The following is a 25,200-nucleotide window of genomic DNA, read 5'->3' as shown; positions in this document are numbered from 1 at the left end:
ATTCGAGTTACGCGAATGTCTCCGGAACGCATTACTAGCGTGACTCGGGGAAATACTGTATATGCCACGATTAGATGAGGCTAGGCGAAATACATTGCAAGAAAAGGACAGCAATATAATGATGAGTTGTAATGCGCCATCTATTGAGCAAACCAGTGAAGCTATGGCGCTTTTGTGTTTTTTTTTTCTTCTTCTATGGATATTTGATTTTCCAGTCGTTTAAACTTAATCTGTGGCACTTGGGTATAGTTTGAATAAAAATTAAACAGAAAAATGTTAAACAAAAATAATTATCGAACTAACAACCATTTAATAAAACAGTTTTCTTTCGTAACCAATAACCAAACGAGCATCAGCGAAAGTGTTGGAAATAAGCATTGCGCAATGCTACACGTACACACACACATGCAACGATGAAGAGTTCCGTTCTTTTTATCATTTTTATTGGCCAGTAATTGAGCGTAGTAACTGTTATCACCGGATTACGGGCATAAGTAGATATATATTTGTTGGTTTTTTTTTCGATGGAGAGCTTCAGGACGTGAAAATAGTAACACAAATTCTACATGTCTTTAGGGGTGAGCGTGCATCACCACACGCGCACCAACCATTGTTACGAGGGGGATTTCCTTCTCTCCAATGCTTTCCCAAATGCTCTCTCTACTCTATTTGCTAATCACCACACCTTAACTTGCTGCAAACTAGCGCAACGATAAGTGTTGAAGAACAACAGCCCAGGGAGAATGTTAATCATGGTAGATTGAATAATGTCATCCGTGCTGGAGTATTACATCGAAACATTTTCTTACTCTCACTACTTGTTCTTTTCTCTCTGCCTCACTCTCTCACGCCCGATTGCACTATCTAAGTGTGATTTGATATCACTTTACCTTTTTGGTTGACCTTCCACAGTCTATTCTAATCCGTCAAAAGATCATTTGATTACTCCTCCCGTAGTCCATTACTCCATGTATCTTATTTTCTCTTTCCCGCTGTTCAATTATGAATAATTCTCTTTTCATTCGTTTTCGCCGAGCTTACTAATTTCAACCCATTTTCCAACGCAATAATTAATTAATCTTCAAAAATACATCAAACCGACCATCGATCATCGTTTGTAACGGCTTTGCTTAATTGAGCTGTGATCACCGAGCGTTTTGCCGTCATGAAGAAACATTTTTGTTTATACAGATATGTAGTGTGTATTATGCAAACTGAGACTCAAATTAGCCTTTTTAAAAGCTGTAGGAGATGACTCGAAATATTTTGTTTTTAAAAATGTCAATCGAAATGTACACACGATGAACCTTTTTTACCATTAAACATGCGATGCACGAACGTTGTTGGTTGCCACACGTAATAAAGTTCACATTTAGCTACAGTTGCTACTGACAAATATCGCGTAGTAATATTGAAAAACCAAAAAACTAACCTTTCTCGTCTTCGCTACGCATTGCTTCGTTTTTTTTCAATCTCAAACGCAAATTCTTTTCGCATTTAACTACATTTCGTGTTTCCTATCCGCTTCTACCCTTCCTTGTACGATCCATTCAAATTCAATTCTTCATTTGTTTTTGGCATCCATTTCCATGCAGTGGTCGTCTTGTGCTTACCTAAACTTCCCTCATTCTTCCTAGGCTGCTCTATATTATTTAAATGCTTGTATTCAATTGGCTGCTCGAGCGGCGTGCCGGAGCAACGCAATGTTCTTCTACTGCAAGGAGAAAAACTTAATACACTTCTAGTTGAGATACAAACAGAGACACACACACACACACACATACGGACACAGTGACTCATGCATGTCGTGCATGAGCTGCATCGAAAGTAACGTTTATATATGCTTTAAGCTTACAAACTTAAAGCTTTACACCACATCTGAGGGGGTGAAGGGAAGTCAAGCTCGCCGTAAAGTATTCAGTAGAGGGAGGAGGAAGGAAAATACACCGGCTCCTCACCCCTGTGGGCACAGGGAAAGAAAACGGATGGCGGCAGCACACTCGCCTAAACTGACGGTTTCTCCGTTTTCGAGCGTGTTTTGGTGACCTTTTCCGGCTTCTTGGTGCGTGGTAGCGTCGTACAGCTGGCCGACATCTTTTCCTGCGGGCGAAAAGGGAACACAAATGGAAGGAATTAATTTATTTTGTTAGAGCTATTATACAACAGCAACAAGCAACAGCCGTGTACGACCGGCGGATGCAATGGTGCACCGAGTAATTAGCGACTCGCAGTTATAAGACGTTCACACAATCCAAAAGGCAGCACAAGATGCAGATAAAGTGAAAACATAAGCAACTCTCTCTCACGCGCAGTTTGCATTCTTTCTTGCAGCACGAGCATCGTGGCGGTGGTTTTGATCCCTTTTATGCTAAAATCACATGAGATGAGAGACGATCGCCGTCACAAGCTTCACAAATGGTTACAGAAAATCTTAGAATAAAACGAACAACTCAAACATTAGTCACAGCAGCTATGTGTATGATCTACACTAGTATGATGGTCAGACACGCTAAGGAACACGTTTGATTTTTAGTTTGAGATGTATGGAGAGAAGAAATGTTGTTGTTTATTATAGAAAACGATACATTTGCTTTGATAAACAACAGTTGAATGCGATGCTTGACGATGCGTTGAGTCCTTCATATGCATAATTTAATTGGAAGCTATTCTCGATCAGAACAACTCAAAGAAACAACTCTAATGCTAGTTGATATGATGTAACGATTTTAATTAATTCCGAAGCAAATTAATTAATAGTCCGGATATTGAATTAAGTATGCAAATTAGCATCATATCACATTCAACTGTATCACCATTCCAAAAGCACACCATTAAACGAAGGAATACAGGACTTTACACTTTATCTCAAGTCCGTGGCATACTTTCTCGAATCGTTCTTAAGCAATGCCAAAACTACGGCATGTTGCGTGAAAACGCTGATGATACCTGAATTCATAGGATGCAATGCTGAATCTGCGGCACATTTCACGAACACATCGTAGACTTAAACATTGCTTACGAACGATTCGGGATAGTGTGCCACGGTATTGAGATAAAGTGTAAACTGTCATTCCGAACAAAAACAATGATTCATTCAAAAAAACACGAAATGAAAATAATGATAAACAAAAAGCTAAAACAAAAATCTAAACACGACAACCGAAACATCTCGTTCGATCGTTTCTTTGTGCTCCTAACCTTCAACCCGTTGATGACCACAAAACGCGTCCAAAAAAAACCTCTTCAAATCCTCTGCAAGATTTGCTTAAATTTCAGTCTCCTTCGGATGGCCTGCGGTAGCAGCAGACTGTTGAGCCGGTGTTGTTGCCGTTTGTTCGCCATGTCCCTTAAACATGCCCGTCAGGGAGCTCATAAACTTTTTCGGTTTGGATTTTTCTGGTGCTGCTGATCCAGCCAGAGAGCTGGTACTACGAGCTACTGCTGCCGTTGCCGTTGGTTTTGCAGTCACTTTCGTCTTTTCAACGGATGCTTTCGATGCAGCCTGAACTGCGACGGTAGGAGCAGTAGTAGTAGTGGTAACCGTCGTTGGTTTACTGGGCTTTTCCCGAACCACAATCATCTCGGGGGCGGGTGGCGGAACCGGCGGTGCCTTACGCTGCTTGCCAAAGGATGGATGCTTTTTAGGCGGCACGGACGGAACACTGCCCTCGACGGCCAGATTGATTACACTGCCCGTACTACCCTCCGAAATGGCCAGCGATGAGCTCGAGGAGGTTAAGTTGGAGTTGGACGATGCCGCTGCGAGTAAGTTGGATGTCTCTTCGGGTTGGCTGATCGTGTCCAAAGTGGTTTCTTCGACAGAAATGGTAGGATTTGGTTGGTTTTCTTCGACAACTGCAGGGATCTCAACTGCTGCTTGCTGCACTTCAGTGGTAAGAGCTGTTTGTAGTTGCACATCAACATTGCATTCAAGGTTAGATTCATTTTCTGTCCCTTCCGTTTTAGCAACTACTTCAGGAGTTTCTTCAGGCACAGAATTATCCCTCTCGATTTCATCCATGGGCATTTCGGTCTTTATAGTGGTCACGGTATCAGTAGCAGAGTAGTCTTGTTCAAGTGCCTCTGCAATCGGTTCAGCAGCCTCTACCTCTAAGAATTCATCATTCTCGTTCGATGAAATGGAGATCGTATCCTGAAAGTCGTCATCCCCAGCGGGCAGAAGTTCAGCATTTGCAACAATCTCCTCTCTCATTTCGTAACCATTGTTCAACTTCTCTTGCTTCACAGAAGCAATCTCATCATCCTTTGCAGATTGGTCGACTAGCTCCACTACTTCCTGCTGGAGTTTATCCTCTGTAGCTACTTCTTGAGAAGGAAGCGTCTGTTTGGAACCTTCAGAATCAACGCCGTTCTCACGCCTCTGCTGCTCCTCCATCCAGGCTAGAAACAGTTTATATTTATCGTTCATTTCAGCCGGCACACCGGATGGCTGCGTATTGCTGGAGCTATAGATTGGAGGAGCGCCGTGTTCGACCGTATGTCCTGCCTGGGTAATGGCTGGCAGTGAACTGCTGCCACCAGGAGCCAGCTCATAAATGGTAGCACGTTGCTGTGGAAAGAATCGATCGTTCAGATGACCTCCACGGCCGTAAAGCATGTGCTGATCTTGCTCGTCGTAAAACACATCGGCACTATACTCCTCATCATCCTGTCGTTTAAAAAATGTCGCACCACGTGATGTCGTTAACAAAAAAACGATAATGAAAACAATGCTTAGAACTTAAAAGAAAATCAAATCTAAACATGTCCGCTGAATGTATTGTGGTACAATGAATATAGGTAGCAGTGCTGCAAAATGTCATGAGCATAACGGGATGTTCACCAAAGAAAACAATGAATACATCCGTGGTAGCTTGATGCTCATTGCTGATACTCAATGAATGTGCGTCATGACATGCGAATGCTTGTGTCCAACGTGATACTCTGACTGACAACCTGAGCTTAATGTCGGTGCAAGTATAATCATGATTTTTTCTGCCTGTGAACAGACCTGCGAAATGCCACTGTTTCAGTCAGCAACACTCATGACTGAAACGAAGCTCAAATCAGCTCACGTACACAACTGTGATGATCAGAGTTGAGATATCTCCCATAACCATCGTGATGATCACCGATCGAAAAAGTCACAACCAAGTGACTGACCAAGAGTTGGTAGCAAAAAATGTCATCCAAAATGTAATGATCGCAACAACTGTTTTAGTCTCACCGTAGAGCTCGTAACGCTGACATTTTTTTTTGTTTCAGCCGGAATTTGTCATGACTATGGCAGGGACATTTTGCAGATATGATCACAGTAAAAAAAGTCATGACATAGTGACTGACCAAGCGATGGTCGCAAAAATGTCACGAAGCATGCATTGGTCTCACCAATGGTTTTGAGTATCACTTCTGATTATCACGATTGAGTACGTTACGCTGACATGAATTTTGTTTAAGTCAGATTTTTTTATGACAGTGACATTTTGCAGCACGTATTGTAGATGTAAGGTGAAAAAACTGAGTTTGAACTGCTGTGCTGTGTACCTTAGAGTTTTTTTTCTGTCTTGTAGGCAATATTATGTCCTTGTATAGCTTTATCTTTATTTACTTTACTCCACTAACTAATACTCACTTCTCGCGTTTTTGATTTCAGTCTCGGGCGTGCCGTGTTGCTCATCGACGCCGTTCGGCTCAGACCTGGTTCGGCGCTCGAGTATCCCGAGCTAATATCATCGGACGATCGAATGTAGCTAAAAGCATAAACAGATATTTAAAAAAAAAACAGCTCTTCTTTTAACACACAATGTACACGACACTCACTTGTACGGTGGCGCTGCGGTCGCATGGTACGGTGCGGCGGCAATCTCCACCTCCGGGAAGTACATCTCCATCTGCCGGCTGCCGGACGACGATCGGGAACTCTTCGACCGTAGCACGCGCTGCGGCCGGTTCACAATCTCATCGACCTCGTCCTGCGTTCGCTGCGTGTCCGGTTCGGAGAGATCGCTCAAGCTGTAGCTTTTGCGTAGCGTTTGCACAAGCCCACCACCACCCTGGGGAAGGAAAGAAACAATGGTACACAAAGATCAAACCCAACCCCGCCCAGCACATTAATAAACGGTATTTAAAAGGAGCCTTTTCTCGGCTTAGCACATTCTTATTGAGGTGTACAACGCACCACTTTGGTTCAAAATTGTTCGTATCTCTGTGTATTAGGAGCGTGTGTGTGTGTTCTGTGGATAAGTGCAGTGTGTGATGATTTATTGTTTGTACAATGAAATGAATTATTAGAGTATAAAGTCAAAACAAAAACATAGAAAAGAAAAAAAAGGGGAAATTAAATTAAAGATACGTACCGGACACATTACACAGTGACAGATTGGGCAAAGCTCGAAGCTTAAACAAAATTGGCAAAACGGCAAAGCTCAATTACAGCTCTATGAGGTCTGGTCAGTAAGCTTGTAATAAGCTCCCTAAAATGCTCCAAATTCACAGAACTTACCCATTATTATTATTGATTTTTGTTTAGCAAACTACCGAAGCGTGCGTGTGATCAAACTCCTAACACTCTCCTTTATATCTCCGGTTACATCGTTTTCGCTTAACTTTATTCGTATCATCAATTTGAAATTCTAAAGCAATGGTCAGTCGAGAAGGAGTACCAATTACCGTAATTACCGTACCAATCTGCTCTGCGAGTCTCAACTCTCACATAAAAAAATGCCCCTGCGTTAAGCTACATTTACTACTACTTTGAGCGTTTTGATCCTAAACGTAAACCTGACAAGTCCACCACGGCTTTTGCTATGATTTATTCCTACTGAAACAATTCGTGTGACCAATCCTTCCTTTGTAAATCGTTTTGCTGTGCTATACAAACAAACTTAACCTTTGCTATAATGTCCTTTACACACTTACACCTCATCAAAAGTCTTGTCACAGTCCTAAACTGTTCCTTTATGTCCTTTTGTGCGTGTTTATCATTGTTCTACTCCCTTCCCTTGGCAGGTTATTCGAGATCTACTTCCAACCGAAAACTATAAATTCAAAACAAACGGCTAATTTGTTCTTTTGTTCTGTTCTAAGCACAAAAAGAAAAGCCAACCTGTTCGTAATTTAAGCTATATAGCATGTGGCCCCCTTAAATCCTAAAACGTAAACAAACACACGATGGCTGATGTTGATTTTGGTTCTACTCTTTAATTTCGCAGTGATTTGCACCAAAATTCATTTTTTACGCGGCAACACCCTTCAAACTCTTGTGCAAGAGAGAGAGAGAGCATGTGTGTGTGTATGAAATCATGTTACATGAGTTTGTTTACTACTAATACTTCTTCTACCAGTTACGATTCGTTTGATTTGAGCGTCAGATTCAGAAGCTGTTCAGTTGGTACGTGCTGCAATAGAAGAGAGAGAGGGTAGAGGAAGAGAGAAAGAGAGAACGACAATTGCCCAGTTGTGCACAGAAAAAAAATAACACAATTAACAGACAATGTGAAGTGAAAAGAAACAACTATACACGCACAAACGTTTTTAAAAGGTTAATTTGAAGTTCGTTAGAAGACAAGAACAAACCAAGCACGTTAGAGGATCGAAGGGGTTAGCCGCATAAAAGCCATCCCTCTGCACGGGCTCCCTGAATTAGTACAAAGCATAGACAGGTGGCATTTGTATCGTCCTATTTAAATCTCTTTAGTAAAACACGATCGTTAAGGGATCGGTTGGATCGGTTTTGGTCCTTTCCGTCTTGTACGTACGAGTGTCCCTGAACCTGTCGTTATTGCCCTGAGTTGCTAGGTTGATCCTCGTTTTTTCTTGTATCATTTGCTGGAATGTTTGCCCTATAATATCGACCAGCAATAACCCCCGCTGCCTACACAACATCCATCTCAACGCCCATCTCTACACTCTCCACCTCGGCGGCGGCAGCGACCCCATTCACTTTCCGCCGTCCACTGGCAGCAGCAGAGGACGATGCTTTTGTGCCCGCTTTCCCACCAGTCACTCCGACCGCTTTGGTGCTTTTTTTGGCCCGTCCCGTCTCCTTGGCGGTAGTAGCTTTCGCCCTCGTCGAGGCACTGGCGCGGGCCACACTGCCACCTTCCGTACCGTCGGACTCTTCCTCCGCACTGACCGTGGTAATGGCACGCGTTCGCCCACGAATTCTACCACCGCCAGCCGCGGACGACGCAGTGGTGGTAGTACTCGAAGTGGTCCCCAGTATAAGATCCGTTTCGGACGCCAGGAACCGTTCCTCATCCTCGCTGTCCATCTCGTAGATGATGGCGGGCTGTTGCTGCTGCTGTGCCCGGGCACGTGTCATGCTGCGACTGGAGCTCATCGTTGCCCGTCCTCCTCCTCCTCCTCCTCTGCTGTTCAGTGCCGAGTCAACCGATTGCGAACGTCGGACGCGTCCCGTCGCCGGGCCGGAGGTGGCTGCGGTGACCATTTGCCCATCATGCTCATCTTCGCCCGACGTCGCATGGTCCGTCGTATCGCGCATGTTAGTGTGCAGTAAGCCGTTAGGGCGTGCCGGTTCGGCACCGGAAGCACGGACAGCTGCTGCAGCGGCCGCACTCATTAGCAGTGAGTTATCGGATTGACTAATGCGCATCATGCTACCGAATGGGGTGATGGTGTCAGTTTTAGTGCCTAAAACCTTTGCGTACGGGAAAAATAGGCAGGAGCGCGACGAAGGGTAAATGGTAGTAGGGAAGGCAAGGATACAACAGGGTAGCGGGAGTTGAGGGTAGGTCATAACCAACGGAAGAAAAACAAACGAAAAAAAAGGTCGAATTTTGATTTTGTTAATATAATACGATTTTGCGCGCGTGTGTGTCGGGGGAGTGTGCATTATTGGCAAAACGCATCGTATGTGTGTTTGATTTCAGTCACAAATGAGTGCTTTTATATATTACAAATAACAAAAAAAAATGCAAAACCCCTAACCAGGCATTCATCAAGGTGCGTTGCAATGCACTTTTGTGTTGGGTTTACATTAAACTATTGTTATATTATTTCATTTGAAGCAACACACAAAATACGTTCATCACAGATAAAAAGGCCATTAAAATTATGTTAAGCATTCACAGCTCCAAAATAAAACATTGAATAAATTATTAAAACAGCATTTAAAAGAAAAAAAAACTCAAACATGACAGCGTGTGGCGTGAATGAGATACTGTTGTTTGTGGATTTTGAATCAATTTACAACATCGTTTTCTTGTTCGCAAAAAAGTTGCTTCCCCTTGACAATGTTACTACCGTCTGCTGATCGGCTTTTAGGCCTCGCTTGAAACACTTACCTTGATGGCCGTTTGCATGATAACGTTCGTGGCATAGTTAACACCCTTCGAGCCCAGCTGCAGCACGGCGGTGTAACCCTTCTCTTTGGCTTGATTGATGTAGTCGTCAATTTCCTGTGTGGTCGCGGCGAAGGTGGTAGTAAAGATAAGCAAAGAGGTGTAAATTTTAGAGCGGTTTGGGCGGCATGCAAAATGAAACGAGAGGGGCGATGTTTTAAAGAAATTTAAAGTCGTGGCGTGTAAGAATTTCTCTCCTTCCTTGTGTTGCTGCAGTAGTAGTGGGTTGAACGCTCCCTGACTAATCTAGACTGGTGCTGGATGGCAGTGAGTCATAGGTTTACCTAGCATCGGCAGGTCTGATTCAGATTCATCCGAGAAAATTCCACACTTGGTAGTTGCCGTGTAGTTGCCAGTTTAACATCGTATTCCGTCCAACTAAACCTAGGTGATACGTTTAGTGTATCTCAAGGACTTACAAGCTTATAGCGGCCATAACTAGACCACAATGAAAACAATCAGATTGTATTTATTTGTATAAACAAATATTCAAAAAATGGTAATATTTCATAAACAAATCACACATGATTTCCTTGAAAAATACAGTTCTCTTCTGCTTAAGCATAAAGACCTAGAGGATCATACTTCTTCTTTTACTACTCTGGCACAATTACCGTTGTCGGCAAAGGCCGGACTGTACCCACTATAGTGGGCTTGGATTTCAGTGACTTACTTACAGGGTTTACCTAACCAATCCGGCAACGTAAAAGCAAAATTGGTCACCGTAAATACTCCATTCTGCGAGGTAAACCCTCAATTGGACTCTGTCATTTCTAATCGAGCCTTGTGAAGTATGAATCGGGCGTTGAAAGGAATGAAAGCCTAAAAGGAATTTTGCTAGCAAACTTCTTAGTTGCAAAATTCTTGGTCACAACAATCTTCGTCGAAAACGGATTTTACGACCAAGAACTTAGCGACCAAGAACTTTGCGACCAAGAACTTTGTGACCAAGAACTTTGCGACCGAGAGCTTTGCGACCAAGACCTTGCGACCGAGAGTTTTGTGACCAAGAATTTTGCGACCAAGAATTTTGCGACCAAGAATTTTGCGACCAAGATATTTGCGACCAAGAATTTTGTGACGAAGATTTTTGCGACCAAGAACTTTGCGACCAAGATTTATGCGACCAAGAACTTTGCGACCAAGAATTTTGCGACCAAGAATATCCTCTCATGATTCCATTTTTCGTTATGTGAACGAATGCTACATGGCTAATTTGTCCAACGTGTGTGCCCCCCATTTAACTTATGCCATTCAATGCAATACAAGGAGCGCTTGACATACATTACTAAATACATAAAAGTATACCAAAAAAAGCTGCTGTATGGTAGCCAACAAAATCCTCTGTGTTCAAACTAACGCCAACTTACTTTGGGTGCTGAAACTATGAAAAAAGAGCTAACTCACCTGTTCGCGGCGTGTCAGCATCGGGTGCACAAACTTGCGATAGAGTGTCGAGCTACCGCGGGTAGCCGGTGACAGCAGCCACAGGACGACGATCACCTTAATTTCGTAGTAGAACGGAAACCACGACAGCAGTATGTCGGTGAACGTTTCGATGAACGTGAAGAACGCAAACACAATCCAGTACATCATCCATTTTACCTACAAGTCAGTGGGGAGGAAAACACGCAGATAGTGTAAATTATGTTGAGACAATCTTGTTTTCCATGTTATAAGGACACTTGCTGAACCGAATACTTACATACTCCTTGACGTTCTTCGTTCGCACCGCCTTGTACGAGGCGTAGGCCGGGTACAGCGTACCGAACAGTAGTCTGAAACCGGGAAACAGTATATTCGAACCGATCGCCCGCGGGCAGAAGAAGATGGCGACGAGCGAGCAAAGCCCCATGCCGGTGACGGACATTCGGGGGAACGGGATCCGCGACAGCATCTGCAGTATGGCACCGAAGCGGGTCAGCGTGCTAGTGACCTGCTCCTTATTCAACGGCACCTCCTCAACTTCCTCCAGCAGGACGGCACCCTCACCACGGCGTTGCTGTGGGGCATAGAAGCGTCCACTGGGTGGCGTTCGTGGCCCAACATCAAACCCAATATCCTCGTAGTAGTCGGATTCGTTTAGCGAAGACAGTGAGCCATTCTGATAGTAAACTCCACCCTGGCGGGCACGAAACCGGGCACGATCATCCATCCTTCTACCGCCGGGGCTTACACTATCCGCTCCGTCACTGAGAGAGGCTGTATCGCTGAGATAGGCGGAGTCGTACTGCGACGGAACACCACCGTTGGCCGATCGTCGACGCGTTTGCCCGAGCGGTGGCGAATGAGTCGGCGAATAATGGTAGGCACCACGGTACCACTCCGCTGCACCCGGGACGATCCCGGCGTATCCCGGCGGCGTCGGCCTGGGCGACGATAGTTCGGGCAGCAGTCCTCTATTTATAGGATAGTTGCGTACCTCGAACTTGCTTATGAGATCGCTGACATTGTTCAGCCCGTCCAGGGTCGGTGGGAGACTCGGTGCGGCCTGTTCAAACCGCCCTTTCTGTTCCTTTCTGTTCATCGCGCCAAGCAAAAACAAAAACGTCGTGGGTAAGCGACAAACGCGATCACATAGACGATGGACTTATGCGCGGTGTGGGGATTGCTCCTTTCGTCCGGGAAAGAAGGGGTTTCGGAACTCCACTCACGCCGTTTTGCACAAGCAATTTAACAACACAAAGGAAACTGAATGTAAAGCAAGCACACAAGCGATGCACCCGCGTCCTTTGGCGTGTGTTTTGAGGCCTGAAGAAATGGAAAAGAAAGCATGGAAAACGCGGCATCCACAAACCGACCCAAAACAGCAACTCCCAATCGATTCAAATCACAACCCATCGGCAGCAGCACACAGAATCGTTGGCTTCCGAAAAATGTAGGCCAAATCTTTAAAGCAAACACACACACACATACACCTCGAGGGCCCAGCCAAACGGTTGCCAAATTAGAACTAGAACACAGTGTCGTCGTCTTGGCCGTAGTCGCCGCCAGCGTGGTCGTGGGACGCGCGCTGTTTCTAGTCATGCTGAACCGCGCCGAGCTCCACTTTTTGGCACGACGTTGCCCTCTCACGCGCCAACGACGGCAGACGACGCCGAATGCAATGTGTTAAGGAATGGGGCAACGCGACGAAACGCATGCTGCCGCACACACTCTCTCTCTCTCCAATTGATCGTCCCGCAATGATCGTGAAAGTGAAAACTGTTTCAGCTTTGGATCTTGCTTTTCTTGCGAGTGAATTAGGGGTCAGAAGAGCACATGAAATATATTACAACTAATCGGTAATGGAACGACAATTTAATGATGCTTATGTTTAATGTATAGGACATATTTAGTTGTGATATGTCTCTGAAGAACATTAAAATAAGTACGAAATTGACAATGATTCAAGCAACGAACGGAAAAGGCATTGAAAAATCGATGAAATGGTCTTTCAGACGATGAATATTTTCAAAACTATCTATCTAAAAACCTCCTTTTGTCGGCTCCTTTTGTCTTTTTAAATTCTAATAATGTTCATGAAGCATTAACAAAGTTCCTATACAGTATCAGATCATTGTTCAATCGGAATGAAATACTTCGAGGAACGCATTATAAGCACAAATGAACTCGTATAACCAGAAATGATTTAATAGTGTCATTACAAAAGGCACTCGATCTTTCCACCACACATAATCCGTAGATCAATTCTTATCGGTAAGTTAAATTTATCTTATCATAACCAATATGACGATTCCAATCTCACAAAAATGTTTGAAATAACATCACGAATTTCAATATTACATTCAAAGATGTTACCAAGGACCTGAGGATCATACATTTGAAAGAATTTATTAGGTCCAAAACTATTCTCAAGGTCCATCATTTTAACAGATAGGCAACCAAATTTATCAGCTACAGAAGATTGGCTGGTTTCAAAAAGGATTAATTGTTCACAATTAGATTGAAGTAACTACTAAGTTTGAATTTGAGAATCAATTTTGCGGCACTCGAAACAGTTTTCAGACAAATAATTGTCTGAAATATTTCAATTCTAGTGCATGTAAAAGCTATGAGTTTTATTTACTATACGCATTACATTCTGGAATTAGAAAAAAATCCAACTAGACTTCTTATTCCAATTGAAAGTATAAAAATCTCATTCGTCTGTGTATTCATTCAGAGCCTCAACAAACCTCAAATCTCAAAACGAGCAGTTTTGTTTATTTCTTGCGGCATAATTTTTACTTTTAAGAAGAAATAAAGCATTGCCCTAGCGTCGATGAGCTATTACTCACGCAATCGAATGCATTCCGATGCGCTCGTATGCGTACAGTGCATCATCATCCACCTCTCCCTCCTATAGGCAATCGTTCTTCCTATGCCTAGCCTCGTAAATACACAACTATGCACGCGTTGTTCACTACTGCAGCCAATCATGGGGTACTGGTACGCTGTGTGTGAGCCGCTGAGAGCTTCTGATTCCTTCCCGAACTCGGGGTTTTTACCGTCTAATTTTAGAGTCCAAACAAAAGACACATTCTCGCCGTATGGTTCGCACAAGCGGGCCGGAAGCAAGCAAATAGGGAAGACCGAATGCGTTCAGGGAGTGTGTCGTGTTGAAAAGTGTTTGCCTCAACGATAAGTCCCTTGGGGTTTTGAGTTAGAAGAAGAGAAAAATCGTCAATGGAACACACGGTTGGTTGTCTGACATTGGGTGAAACTATCAACAAAAAATGGAACAGATAATTGGGGTGTAAAGTGAGGATGAACATTTACGTCCGACTTTTTCCGAGTTACTGTTGTTGGTAACTGGTGCTTTCTTAAAAATTGCTTAAGAAAACACATTGCTTTGTACTGCATCATGAACAATAGAAGCAACTATTGGCAGACAATATAAAAATCACTTGCTGCTAGAACAATTATCAGTAATGTGTGAAAATTCGCAACCAATCATCTACACGTCACGTCCGCCGATTGCGAGGGAAACGATACTGTGTGACGCAGCCAGCCACACCGAACATTCGGGGATAGCACTCAAACCAAAGCATTGTCGTCTGGCAGAGGAGGGAATTGAAACCGTTCGTACAAGGGAAAGGAAACTGCCGAGACACAGACACAACGCGACCAGCACCACCATTCGCGCAAGGGTTCATCCGTTTGGCGTGCGCAAATAAACATCGAAACTGCTGGTGGTTGTGTGTCTTGACCGCGGTGAACTCCCTTGCAATAGAGAGACAACCAGAGAATGTTCAATGTTCACTGTAGTATCCATCCAACCCGATGCTTCCCATTTTCACCCGGCCCCTGGTGGCGTGTGTTGCAACACAAAAGCCAGCCGCCAGCATAATAATTCGCAGGATAACACACACTTATTTTTAAACTCGAACAAAATCACTCGCACGCGCTCAACAGCAAAAAGCCAGTTGAAAATTCTAAGCAAAACTACACTCCGTATCTCCACTCCTCTGTGAAAGCAGCAATGAATGAACTATAATTCAGCAGCTGGATCTATCACTATGCAAACGGCACACAAATGAAAAAAGCGAGCTCCACCATTCGAGTAGATAAATTCCTCTTATTAATTGCTCACACACTGAAACGTGAAACCGCAAAGAAAAAAAACGAGAAACTCTTGAACCGAAAAGAACGATCACACAACTAAAAAAAATTGCACTGCGGAAAAGGGAGTGAAAAATCGAACCGTTGATTACACGAATTCACGCGCGATCTCACGGGAGCCGTCCGTGGCGGGCTGAGTATTCTTTGCCGGATCGTATCACAGCGTCGGAAAAACTAAGTGGGAAAACATCGGAAAACCCGGGACAAGGCCCCCACAAGGTATGTGGGCCATGTGGGCGATGAGCCAAGAATGGTGAGAGCGCGAGAGAGACAAGAGAGAAAACGGCGAGAAGAGAATTGAACGAGGCATCTAGACACGCAGAACCTTCTGCGCAGGTTTCGGTCGAATACGATCGAAGCGAAACCATTCGGTGATGGTGGCGGTGCTTAAGTACAGTGAGATTCATAAATGTATGTCAGGGGTTGTGAAAAAAGAAAGATTTGATTGAAATTTTACCTGCCATTATTTTGATGAGAACAATCAGAACAAGCACCTGAACAGATCGATGACAGTCCCTTAACAGTTCGTTTAAAGCAGGTTTTTTCACCTTCCTTCGTCCTTCTACCTTCTATTCACACTATAAAAAATAGCTCTTTTAAAAAAGGAAATAACGTCTACTCAATCATTGACGAGGGGCGAAGGCTTTGGACGTTCAATGAAGCTTCTCATGCTCAATGTAGTTCCACATATTCAATGTACTTCCGCACGCTCAATGCAACTCCGAACGCTCAATGAAACCTCGCGCGCTCAATGTAGCTCAATACACTCAGTCTAGCTCCGTACGCTCAATGTAGCTTTGTACTCTCATTTGAGATACAAGTCAAGACCCAAAAGTTCAATGTAGCTCCTAACGCTCATCATCGCTCCGTACGCTCAAGATAGCTCCATACGCTTAATTTAGCTCCTTACACTCAATGTAGCTCCGAACGCTCAATGTAACTTCGTACGCTTAATGTAGCTCAATGCACTCATTCTAACTCCGTACGTTCACTGTAGTTTTGTGCGCTCATTTGAGCTACATATTCTAAATTTCGCTCCGTATGCTCATTGAAGCTCCAGAATTTCAATGTATCTCCGGAAGCGCAATGCAGCACCTAATAGCTAATGTAACCTCAGCATAGCTCCGTAAGCTCAAGATAGCTTTGTACGCTAAATGTAGCTCCTAACGATTAATTTAGCTCCGTATAGTAAATTACACTATGTGCGGTTTTGATTCATCTGAACGACAGATAAAACCTTTTTTTCGTCATATTAGTCAAAAGACCAAACACGCATGAATGAACCTCATTGCATTGATTATTGAATTGTTTTGATTTGTACAAACTGGGTTCAGTAATCTACGATCAAATAAAGAAAAATCACAGAGTAACATCAGGGCTTTCACTTTTTAGATAAAAGAATTTCCGCCGTAACACTGGTGATGAGATTTGTGTTTTAGCGCCTTAAAGATAATTGGATTAAATAGAATCTAATCTAAGCATGGTTGTAACTTATATCCTGCATTTCAGAACATTATTTATCTCTTCTTCTTATTTTAATTAATAATCAATTTCGATCTCTTCCTACCTTAATAGCGTACTTTACATCCGTTTATTGAAAAAATGCTTTAATATGAGATTACCCTTATCATGTGATACGAACCCTGCTCTAGAGCAATGCTGGAAACAATTTGTAGCGGTACACAGTTCAGACTTTCTCAATGCTAATTTAAATACCGAAGCGATGTTGTTAGGGAGTCAAACTGTGCCAAACATTCAGATAATTGAATATCGATTTAAATAAATAAAAACATTGTCGGACACACATTTACGCCCATCGCTGTACTGTTGTGGTTCGACGGTTCGTGGCTAGTGACGAAATAAGAAATCATTTAAGCGTCTCCTCCGGCGACCGGCAGAGTTTGTTCCCTTGCCAACCAAAGAATGAGGTCACCAACCACATCCAACCAGACGTGTAAGAAATCACGGAATAACATACGGTCAAATAAAACATCTCAAGTGCACCTACACCGGAGCGGCTCGATAGCGTTTCCAAGATCACTTACGCGACGATCACAGCGTCCGGGAAAATAGTTTAGCTTTTAGATGATTCAACGTATCAAACAGCCGTGTATCAGATGTGCATTCGCTGCACCATTTCTTAATTGACAACCATTACAATTAAATGCAAAAATATTTACATAACGGTCTCCAGTCGTGAAATGGAAATCTTTGAACGGGTTTTTACATTCTTCAAAAGACGACGCCTCTTACCACGAAAAAATGCACTTTATTCTTAACAGCAAAAATGCTTTTATCGCCGATCAACAAAATTGGCAATGGAATGTTTTGCTCGTCTCTTATTACTCGATGAACATCTTCCGAACATCTCTCAAACGCAATAATGATAATAAATGGTGCTCGATTGCTTACGCAATTTATCGAATATATGTTTATTTTGGCAGCGTATTCCCCCAACAGAGGCCAGCCCCCTCCATCAAGCGAGCAAAGTGTGGAGAAGAGCGAAGATGGAACGAAAATGCTCGTTACCAAACCAAAGACGATCAACACAGCCCCGATTCTGTACGCATGTTTTTGTATGTACACACAGAAACAGGGAGGCACAGACGGCCAGTAGACGCGTTTTAAATGCGTTAGCCCCCTTTTCTAAAGCAGATAATCGCCGCCGCCACTGCTCAGACATAAATCAGTTTCGATTTACACCAAACAGCGAGCTAAATGGGAGAAGGATTGAAATATGTACCACTGCGCGCTGAAGATGTAACGAACGATTAAAATGTTTAGAGTTCGACAGCTTCTTCTGGCCTAATTAGTCAGTAGCACGAGGGACATGAGTTGCTTACTCACTTTAGGAAATGGAAACAAAGACAGAATGGGGGTTTTATACATACATAATTTGAGATAATTAATATTAAAATTTACAAAATAAAGATAAAATAATAAACATCAAGCAATAAGCCCTGCAATTGTGTTTAACACTTGAAACAGGTCACATTTGTTCTAAATGTTTAAACATGATCTGCTCGAATGGTGCTCGAGATACCAAAAATGTGGATTTGTGTGTGATAAACCGTGTAGAAAGTATCAAAATTTCGTTTGTGCATGCAAATGACCCTCTTCTATTGGGTGATGATGGCGTCCAATTCGTTTTAGATAATTTTGCTTGAATATTTGGCGAAAAAAGAAGATAAATTTTGTACGGCGTTATTTGATGAAAATTCGTTTTTTCGGTTTTTTGCATAAAATAAAATATACGACCAGTAATAAGCATTGGAAACGTTATTTCCCAAAGGATAGAGAAGAAAGCATCGAAAAATACACTTCACAGTCGATTTTAAAGGGCTTGTTCTAAAAGTCCCTTAAACTGGTGCAGTTTAAGGGAAGTGTAAGGTGCCAGTTTAAGCTCAAAACCCCAATTTTAGAACTCGAAAATGTCAATTGGGGAGATCAAATACATTAATTTGCATAATTAGGCCAAAATCGTTTTGTTTTGTTTTTTCATTTAAACAAAGCATCGAATTAATACATTCCACATCCATCTCCCACTCCCACTAGACGAGTCATTGATTAAGGCGAAGTGCAACGGTACATGCGGCTCGGGGATTAACAAACTAAGTGACACGCATCAGGCAGCAAACATCGAAAATAGAATGGTGCGTGACAGCTTGATCCTATAGCATGCAAAAAAAATAAAACAAATAATGACAGCCCCTATTAGTAAATAAGGTACCGTTTGCTGCCAAACGGTGCTCAAAATCCCTCCCTTTCCCTTCGGTCAGCTGATCCGAACGATCGAACCCCATTCCTGTAGGAACTTCTACGAAGTTCTATCTTCTCTCCCACAGTGTCCCCCCAAATGTGCTTTGCACCGGCTACTACTGTCAAACCGGAAACCGGCCGGCATAAACAAAAGCGGGTTACAAGCGCTACTTTGTTTACAAATCGTCGTCACCGTCGAACGCTACCAAAGTGACGGCCAATAAACCCATCGGCTCCCTCGTTGTCGTGCATTTTATATTTCCTTCCCATCGTGTGCGCGCGGACACATGACTGCGTGCCGGATGGATGCCGGCTGGCTTCTTTCGTTACTACTACTTTAACCCGCGTACCGGGTAGTGAACGAATGGCTAGAAAATAAATTAATATTTCAGCCGCGCACGGTTTCCAACTCCCGCCGGTGGGTGTTATCGTCGTCATGGTTCATGGTAAGGAATAGGGCGGGAGTTACACACTTTTGACGTGTTTAGCCGGCGGAAAATTATATGCCACCCCCTCCGGCATAAGGTGATCGGGCTCGGAAATTTGGCCAAACATTCTAGACGAACGACACAGGAGAGAAAGGAAATAATGGAAGGCATTTTGTTGGTAGTTATTTTGAGTAGTTTTTTTGTAGCTTTTGCCTGTTAATAAGAGTGGGTTTGTGGGTTGGAAAGGATCATTTAAAAAATCGCTTTCTAATACAGTATAGTTAGAGAGGAATTGCAAGCGTAAACGCCCAATAAAAGAGTCGCGTTTTGTTCATTCAATGCAGTAAACGCTGCTTCTTATTGGTTATTACGGTCATTTCCGCTAATTTTTTGCCGCTAAGACACCAATGTATGACGACAAAATGTATCCAGTTTTGCAAAATCAACCAGCAAATCAACAACGGGTGCAGAAATAGTTTGAAGTTAACTAAATATTTAACTAACTTATAATAAATATGCCGCTCCAATGAGCTTTTTTAATTAATATTAATGATATTATTAATATAAACAAAAATGGACGACAAAGAGGCAACATTTTCACTTCCAGAGAGACTAAAATGTATGACTTGAATAAAATATTTAGCTGCAATGACGTTAAATATGCTTCAATTGGTAAAATAAATTAAACCCGCTCGAAATTCATATCTCAAAAGCGGCGTTGATTTTGGCGATTTTGTTTACACGTGAACGCAGAATATCAATTCTCCCAAGAATATACCATAACTCGATTGGACCAACCCTCAATGGAACACTCCAAAAACCGAAAACTATTAGCTTTATCGCACGACTTGTGAAAATGGGTTTCGCCAGGATTAGTCGTTAATGGGAGGTGATTTACATAGAGTGAACCAAACAAATGGCATTAAGGCACGACATCACCACCATCACCACAAAAATCTGACAAATCTGCTTGCTGTAAGGTTAGCTTTCCCAGGGCGGGTAACTTGGGATTGAGCGATCAACTAAAACAATCAAGTAATTTAATATTTGCCAAATTGAATTATCCAATTCATATTAATTACGTAAAGCAATTGAATTTCAATAAGAATTTTAACATTTGACAAAAAGATAAGTTTGTTTTTTTTTATAGATTTGGAATTCTGTAATTCTTCTGTTTAGCATTATTCGTTTCTAGAGTATTCCTTTCCTCCAAAAGAACAATTATTGTATAATTAATTCTAAAATTTTAAAATCTTCATTATACATCCCATCGACAACTGGAAGCACCAGATTTACTGTCAATAAATCCTCACCGGTAAACCCCGTCAGCCCGCAGGGCTTAGAACGTAGGCTGAACAAGTTTTAGGCTCAGGCGGATCAGCTTCACACATCACATCAGAAGGCGCACCACCGGGTGGGCTCACGGGTCAACAACTCCGAGGTGAGTTGTGTTCGCCAACGCAGCAGAAAAAAAACACGTGGAGCATGATCGTGAACTTGAAACCACAAAAGGGTTTATACCAAAACGATCCCCAGCGCAACGTTCACGCACGATCGGAGCAGGAAATTATGCTTTGCGGAAGTGTGTGTATGTGTGTGAATGTTTGGGTGCTGTTGTTACGCTTCACCAGACAGGGATGTAGTCCGTAAAAGGAGATCCAATTGCAAGGGCAAAGGGGCCCATAAAAGGTGTGCCCGCCGCCCGGGAGGTAACGTGTCACACGATCAGTTTCAGTTTTGGGGTAAAAGTAAACACGTGGGAAAAAAGGCTTTTGTGTCGTGCGTAGTAGTTGTGTCTATCTCCTGAGATCATTTTGGGAAGACTGTTGAAAGGGAAGCGTGATTTTGGGATTTTTGTTTCACTTTCGAAAAAATGAAACTATAAAACCTGTTCCACGCACGTTGCTCGCTGGATGAGAGAGAGGCCGTTTGCGCTAAAGCTGGGCAAGCGAGTTAAGGACGTTTGCGAAGGAAAAAGGCGAAATGACATCATGTCACCATAGATGGTAGAAGTGAAACTAAAATTAATAGGCATCATTTGTATCGAACAATAAGGGTTCCACAGTCCCAACATTTCTCTACTACTTGGGTCTAGGCGAATGATATATACACATAAAAGATTTATTTTAAACGCCTTTAAAAACATGAAAAGATTCGTCGTTATAAACATATTTAACTTCACCTATAAAATATCAATTAGGTTCAGCCGCAATATGGGTCTTAATAAGCCATTCGTTTTCATTCAATCTGACTGTGTCTGTGGACCAACTGGTACCGTTTATCCAGAGCAAGGGGTATATGAAATCATCATCCGTGCCCAGTGGCAAGTGGCATTCATTCACTTCATTTCAGAGCTCAGAAACGTTGGCGTTCCTGTTGGTCGTTGCCGTCGTCTTCAAACTCGGTACACGCCCGTGCACAAGCGTCATTTCAATTAGCGACAAATTGAACTGCCACATTCACCTAGGACCGATTCACGTAGAAAGACGAGACGGACACACCTCTACTCTTCTCTCAGTCGCCCTGGTTTATCAACCGCGAACCACAGCCTTTGCAAAAATAACGCTCCCGATCCAGTCGAGGCGTTGGGACCGTCGCATCCTCTTCATCTTGCAAAACCTTGTCATCCTACGCGGCACTCTGGCAAGACAAGGTACATTACCCGGAAAGAGGTTATATGGGCGAAACATTTGGCCTGACGAACTTGACTTGCTGCTGCGCTGCTCAAGGTGCCGTAACGAACGATTAACTTTGCCTTCCTCTCTTGGACGGATTGCTTGCAGCCTTAAGGTTAAGACCATCATCTCCGGTTGGGAGTACGATGTACGATTTGGTTCGTGTTTGTGAGTGCGGGAAGTTGTAATCAGCTGATGGTTTGCCGTTGATATGCTAGCTACGTACACAAACACGCACACGGAAAGAACATATGATGTGTGTTTGTGTGTCGGAACAGAGAATTCCAAACGGCAGAACCAGTTGAAGGTGATTCAACAGCTTCGCGACGGTCAAACACATCCCGCGGCCCTTCTCCGATGCGTGCACCACCCCACTCCCGAGCATAACTAGTGGCCTCTGAAACAAAGGAAGACACGGCCGACGGGGCAGCGAAAATCAATAATGAACTCGTTTTGACCGTACATGGGCACCGAAGCCTTGGAGGGGAAGGAATCGCTTACGCGGTATGGTATGGTATCGGTTCGCCAGGTGCTGTGCTGCGAGCTGTAAATGCGTGTTTCGCGCTGATGTTTTCGCTTCGATTGCACTATTTTGTGCAAGAGAGTAGGGCTCACAAACACGCTAGAGCCTGGCGATGAGAAGCATCAAGGAGATATTAGAAGTGTATTTCCGACAGGTGTAAGCATAACCATAAAAATGTGGTATAAATATTAGGTCAGGTAGTGATTCTACTGCCATGAGCTAACTACTTGACAAATACACTTAAATAAGGTAAATTCATTGTTAAAAAACTACTTTCAATGTTGAATATTTGTATAACGATTCCTTTGTCTGTTAACCAAATGCACCGATGGTTTTCGATTCCATTTCAAATTATTCCACCAAATGGACGCCACATGGCGGCGACAACCAGTCTGGCCTCGATTATCATCTCTGCCTCTCAACCAACCGCCACCCAGCAATTACACAGCCGTTGCAGCTCACGGCGGTAGGTGGCCAAAAGGCAATCACACCCGATTGGGTGCAATGTTTCTAATTGAAAATACAGCTCTGACCGCCAGCCAGTCCATGCGAGAGCGATCGCAAACAAAGTGTCCACACTATTGCGCATTTCAGTCAGTGCTGGCTCAAATTGGTTATCGGTTGGCATAATCTTCTCTTTGTCAGCTGGTAGAGGAAAAAAACAGAATCCGATCATATCTCAAAATGCACGTGATCGATCGCATCGGCTTGTGACAAAACATGATGCCTTACGTCGGAAGTCTTCAACGAAGTATGGAGTATTTGGTGCAGAAGTGCGGACGAAAGGCATATTAAGTTCCTCAACAGCTAACATTTTAATAAAAAGAATTTAAAATAATTTTCCCTAAAAGTATAAAAAGAAAGATACATTAATGCGTTCTTCTATCATCGCATGCCCTACTGCGTGTTTTCCCGTGCTTTCGTGCCCAACGTGCAACGAGCGATGGTGACGAAACGTTGGAAAAACAACACACACACCCACCTACCCTCTTAACGGACACAAACGTTGCACCTGACAACCGATCATAACAATGCTCAGCGCTCAGAATGGCCGCGCCGTTCGCGATTCGCCGCCCGTTTCCCTTTTGCTGCATACATGACCAACAGTGACGTAAAAAAAATCAGAGAGTTTACAGAAAATGAAAAAAGCCCAACCAGGGTTGCGGGAAAGGTTGTCGCTTTTGCGATGCCGTTCCAGTCAGTAAACGCCCACCGCCCGGGCCACCGAAATGTAACGCCGAATTACATCACGATGAGGGCACCACACACGCATGTAATATAAAAGGGTGCGCGTTTCGTATGCACATTTACGATTCTTTTGAATGTACTGTTAATTTTCCCCTCGTGACGGACAGCAGTGCGTGACGGTCCCGAGCTTCCAGCGGTGTGGACAAAGCGGGCTTTCCATTGTCGGAACGATTTATAAATAGTTTGTGAAAAGCGGTTGCCTTTTTTTGGACGAATTTTACATTCGCAGCCAATTGTGATTTCAACATCCCTTTGGTGATTTTTTTTTTTTTTTTTTTTTGAACAGCTGACTCATACAGGAGCAGCTGCAACGGAGCAAGGATGCGTTTTGTCTCATGCTAACTCGCTCTATTTTCAGGCGCGCTCTCGCTCGCTCGCTGTCTTTGACGTGCCTTTACATCCTCCTATGGGCAATCCTTGCGTTCGGTGGCGAAGGATGATGGATAATCAAGGACGACACGGGATCGATTTTTCAGCCCGCTGTCATCAGCTTCTCTTGCGTTTGGTGGAATTGAAATGTTGACTTTTTTGGAACGGGTAATTTGCACGCTGACCTACGCTGTTTGCTTCCATCGGTGCCATACTGCTGCTGTTGCTGCCACCTTTAACTGGGGGGTCTGGCCCCCACAGATCCCATATAAGGCGTTCCTTTTTTGTGTAAGGACGAAGGTATTGTTGTTGTTTTTTTCATTCCTCCTTTGCTCGCTGGTGCTTTGCTCGCTCGCCGTACTGAAGAACCATCTTTGGACCGGTGGTGGAGGAATTGGAAGCGTCTGAAACGGCTTCGAAATCCTCCCCTATCTGCCACTTTTTTTTACGAAATATAGAAGACATTTTGCGCATTCCTATACACACTCACATCACTAAACGCGAAACTATTGCACTAATCATTGTGGGCTGGTTTTCTCAGCGGTGACGCCTCATGGATCCTCCTGGTTAGCAGCGCTCCCCTTCAGATGGGAAGGTGATGAGATTTTTGCAAAAACACACACACACACACACAGACGCGCACACGGATCAATATTTCACGGCGACCGATCTAGGGGAAAAGGCTCGTTATTTTTCCCACACTTTATCAAACCAGCCACGGGATGCGGCGCCACACCTCGTCCGTCCTATCCGCGGAAGGACGGAAAGGGAAACATAAAGAACATGCACACACACACGCACTGGGAAAACACAAACAACAAACAAAACAATGAGCCGCGAGCTGTACACAGTGAAATTTTGTTACTGGAGCGACACACACCCGCACGTTCGGTACCGACGGGCGAACGATCTTGTTTGAGCGCGCATGAACAAACGGCGACGGACTGCGATGGGGGATTTTCCGTTTTTTTTTGTTTCGAGCGTTGACGTTACAAAAAGCAAAACAAATTTGGTGCGGCGTGTTTACGCTGGCGTGTTGAGGCGTTTGTTGATGGTAGGCGGTATGACTTTTCGTAGTTTGATGTTGTGGAAAATGTTCGATCGGGTTGAAATTGGGCATGTTATTCTTTTTGTGATCATTCGCTTTGATTTTCTATCATTTTATTTTACAATTCAAAATTAATAAAGACATTGAACGAAAAACGATACATTTTGAAACGCAAAAACCGTTA

The 25,200-nt window shown here is 43.4% G+C and overlaps 1 protein-coding gene across 10 annotated transcripts; it reads right to left on the bottom strand.

Moving 5' to 3' along the window:
- Positions 1-362: 362 nt before the first annotated feature.
- On the bottom strand, positions 363-24,935 carry LOC1270607 (uncharacterized). Of its 10 annotated transcripts, none has more exons than XR_009765769.1 (8): positions 24,459-24,935; positions 11,068-11,140; positions 10,770-10,967; positions 9,306-9,419; positions 5,821-6,053; positions 5,633-5,750; positions 3,199-4,669; positions 1,991-2,100 (listed from the first exon to the last, which is right to left on the bottom strand). XR_009765769.1 is itself a non-coding variant. In XM_061653309.1 (7 exons), the coding sequence occupies exons 1-6, from the start codon at positions 11,887-11,889 to the stop codon at positions 2,005-2,007; spliced, it is 1,581 nt and encodes a 526-aa protein (XP_061509293.1). In that variant the 5' UTR covers positions 11,890-15,213; the 3' UTR covers positions 363-1,941; positions 1,996-2,004. The 10 variants fall into 10 exon arrangements, 3 of the variants coding, with proteins under 3 accessions (XP_061509293.1, XP_061509290.1, XP_061509292.1); XR_009765765.1 differs by lacking the exon at positions 24,459-24,935 and adding an exon at positions 14,938-15,235 and having other exon boundaries at positions 11,068-12,113; XR_009765766.1 differs by lacking the exon at positions 24,459-24,935 and adding an exon at positions 15,049-15,235 and having other exon boundaries at positions 11,068-12,113.
- Positions 24,936-25,200: the final 265 nt, after the last annotated feature.

Source organism: Anopheles gambiae, chromosome 3 (genome assembly GCF_943734735.2).
Source record: "Anopheles gambiae chromosome 3, idAnoGambNW_F1_1, whole genome shotgun sequence".
NCBI classification, from domain to species: domain Eukaryota; kingdom Metazoa; phylum Arthropoda; class Insecta; order Diptera; family Culicidae; genus Anopheles; species Anopheles gambiae.
This window is presented reverse-complemented; position numbering and strand designations above follow the sequence as displayed.

Coding starts and splice junctions, on each gene's coding strand:
- LOC1270607 (XM_061653306.1), bottom strand. CDS start 11,889: ATGAACAGAAAGGAACAGAAAGGGCGGTTTGAACAGGCCGCACCGAGT. Junction 9,420..10,769: donor TGCTGACACGCCGCGAACAG/GTGAGTTAGCTC, acceptor GCGACCACACAG/GAAATTGACGACTACATCAA. Junction 6,054..9,305: donor TCATGCAAACGGCCATCAAG/GTAAGTGTTTCA, acceptor TTCCTTCCCCAG/GGTGGTGGTGGGCTTGTGCA.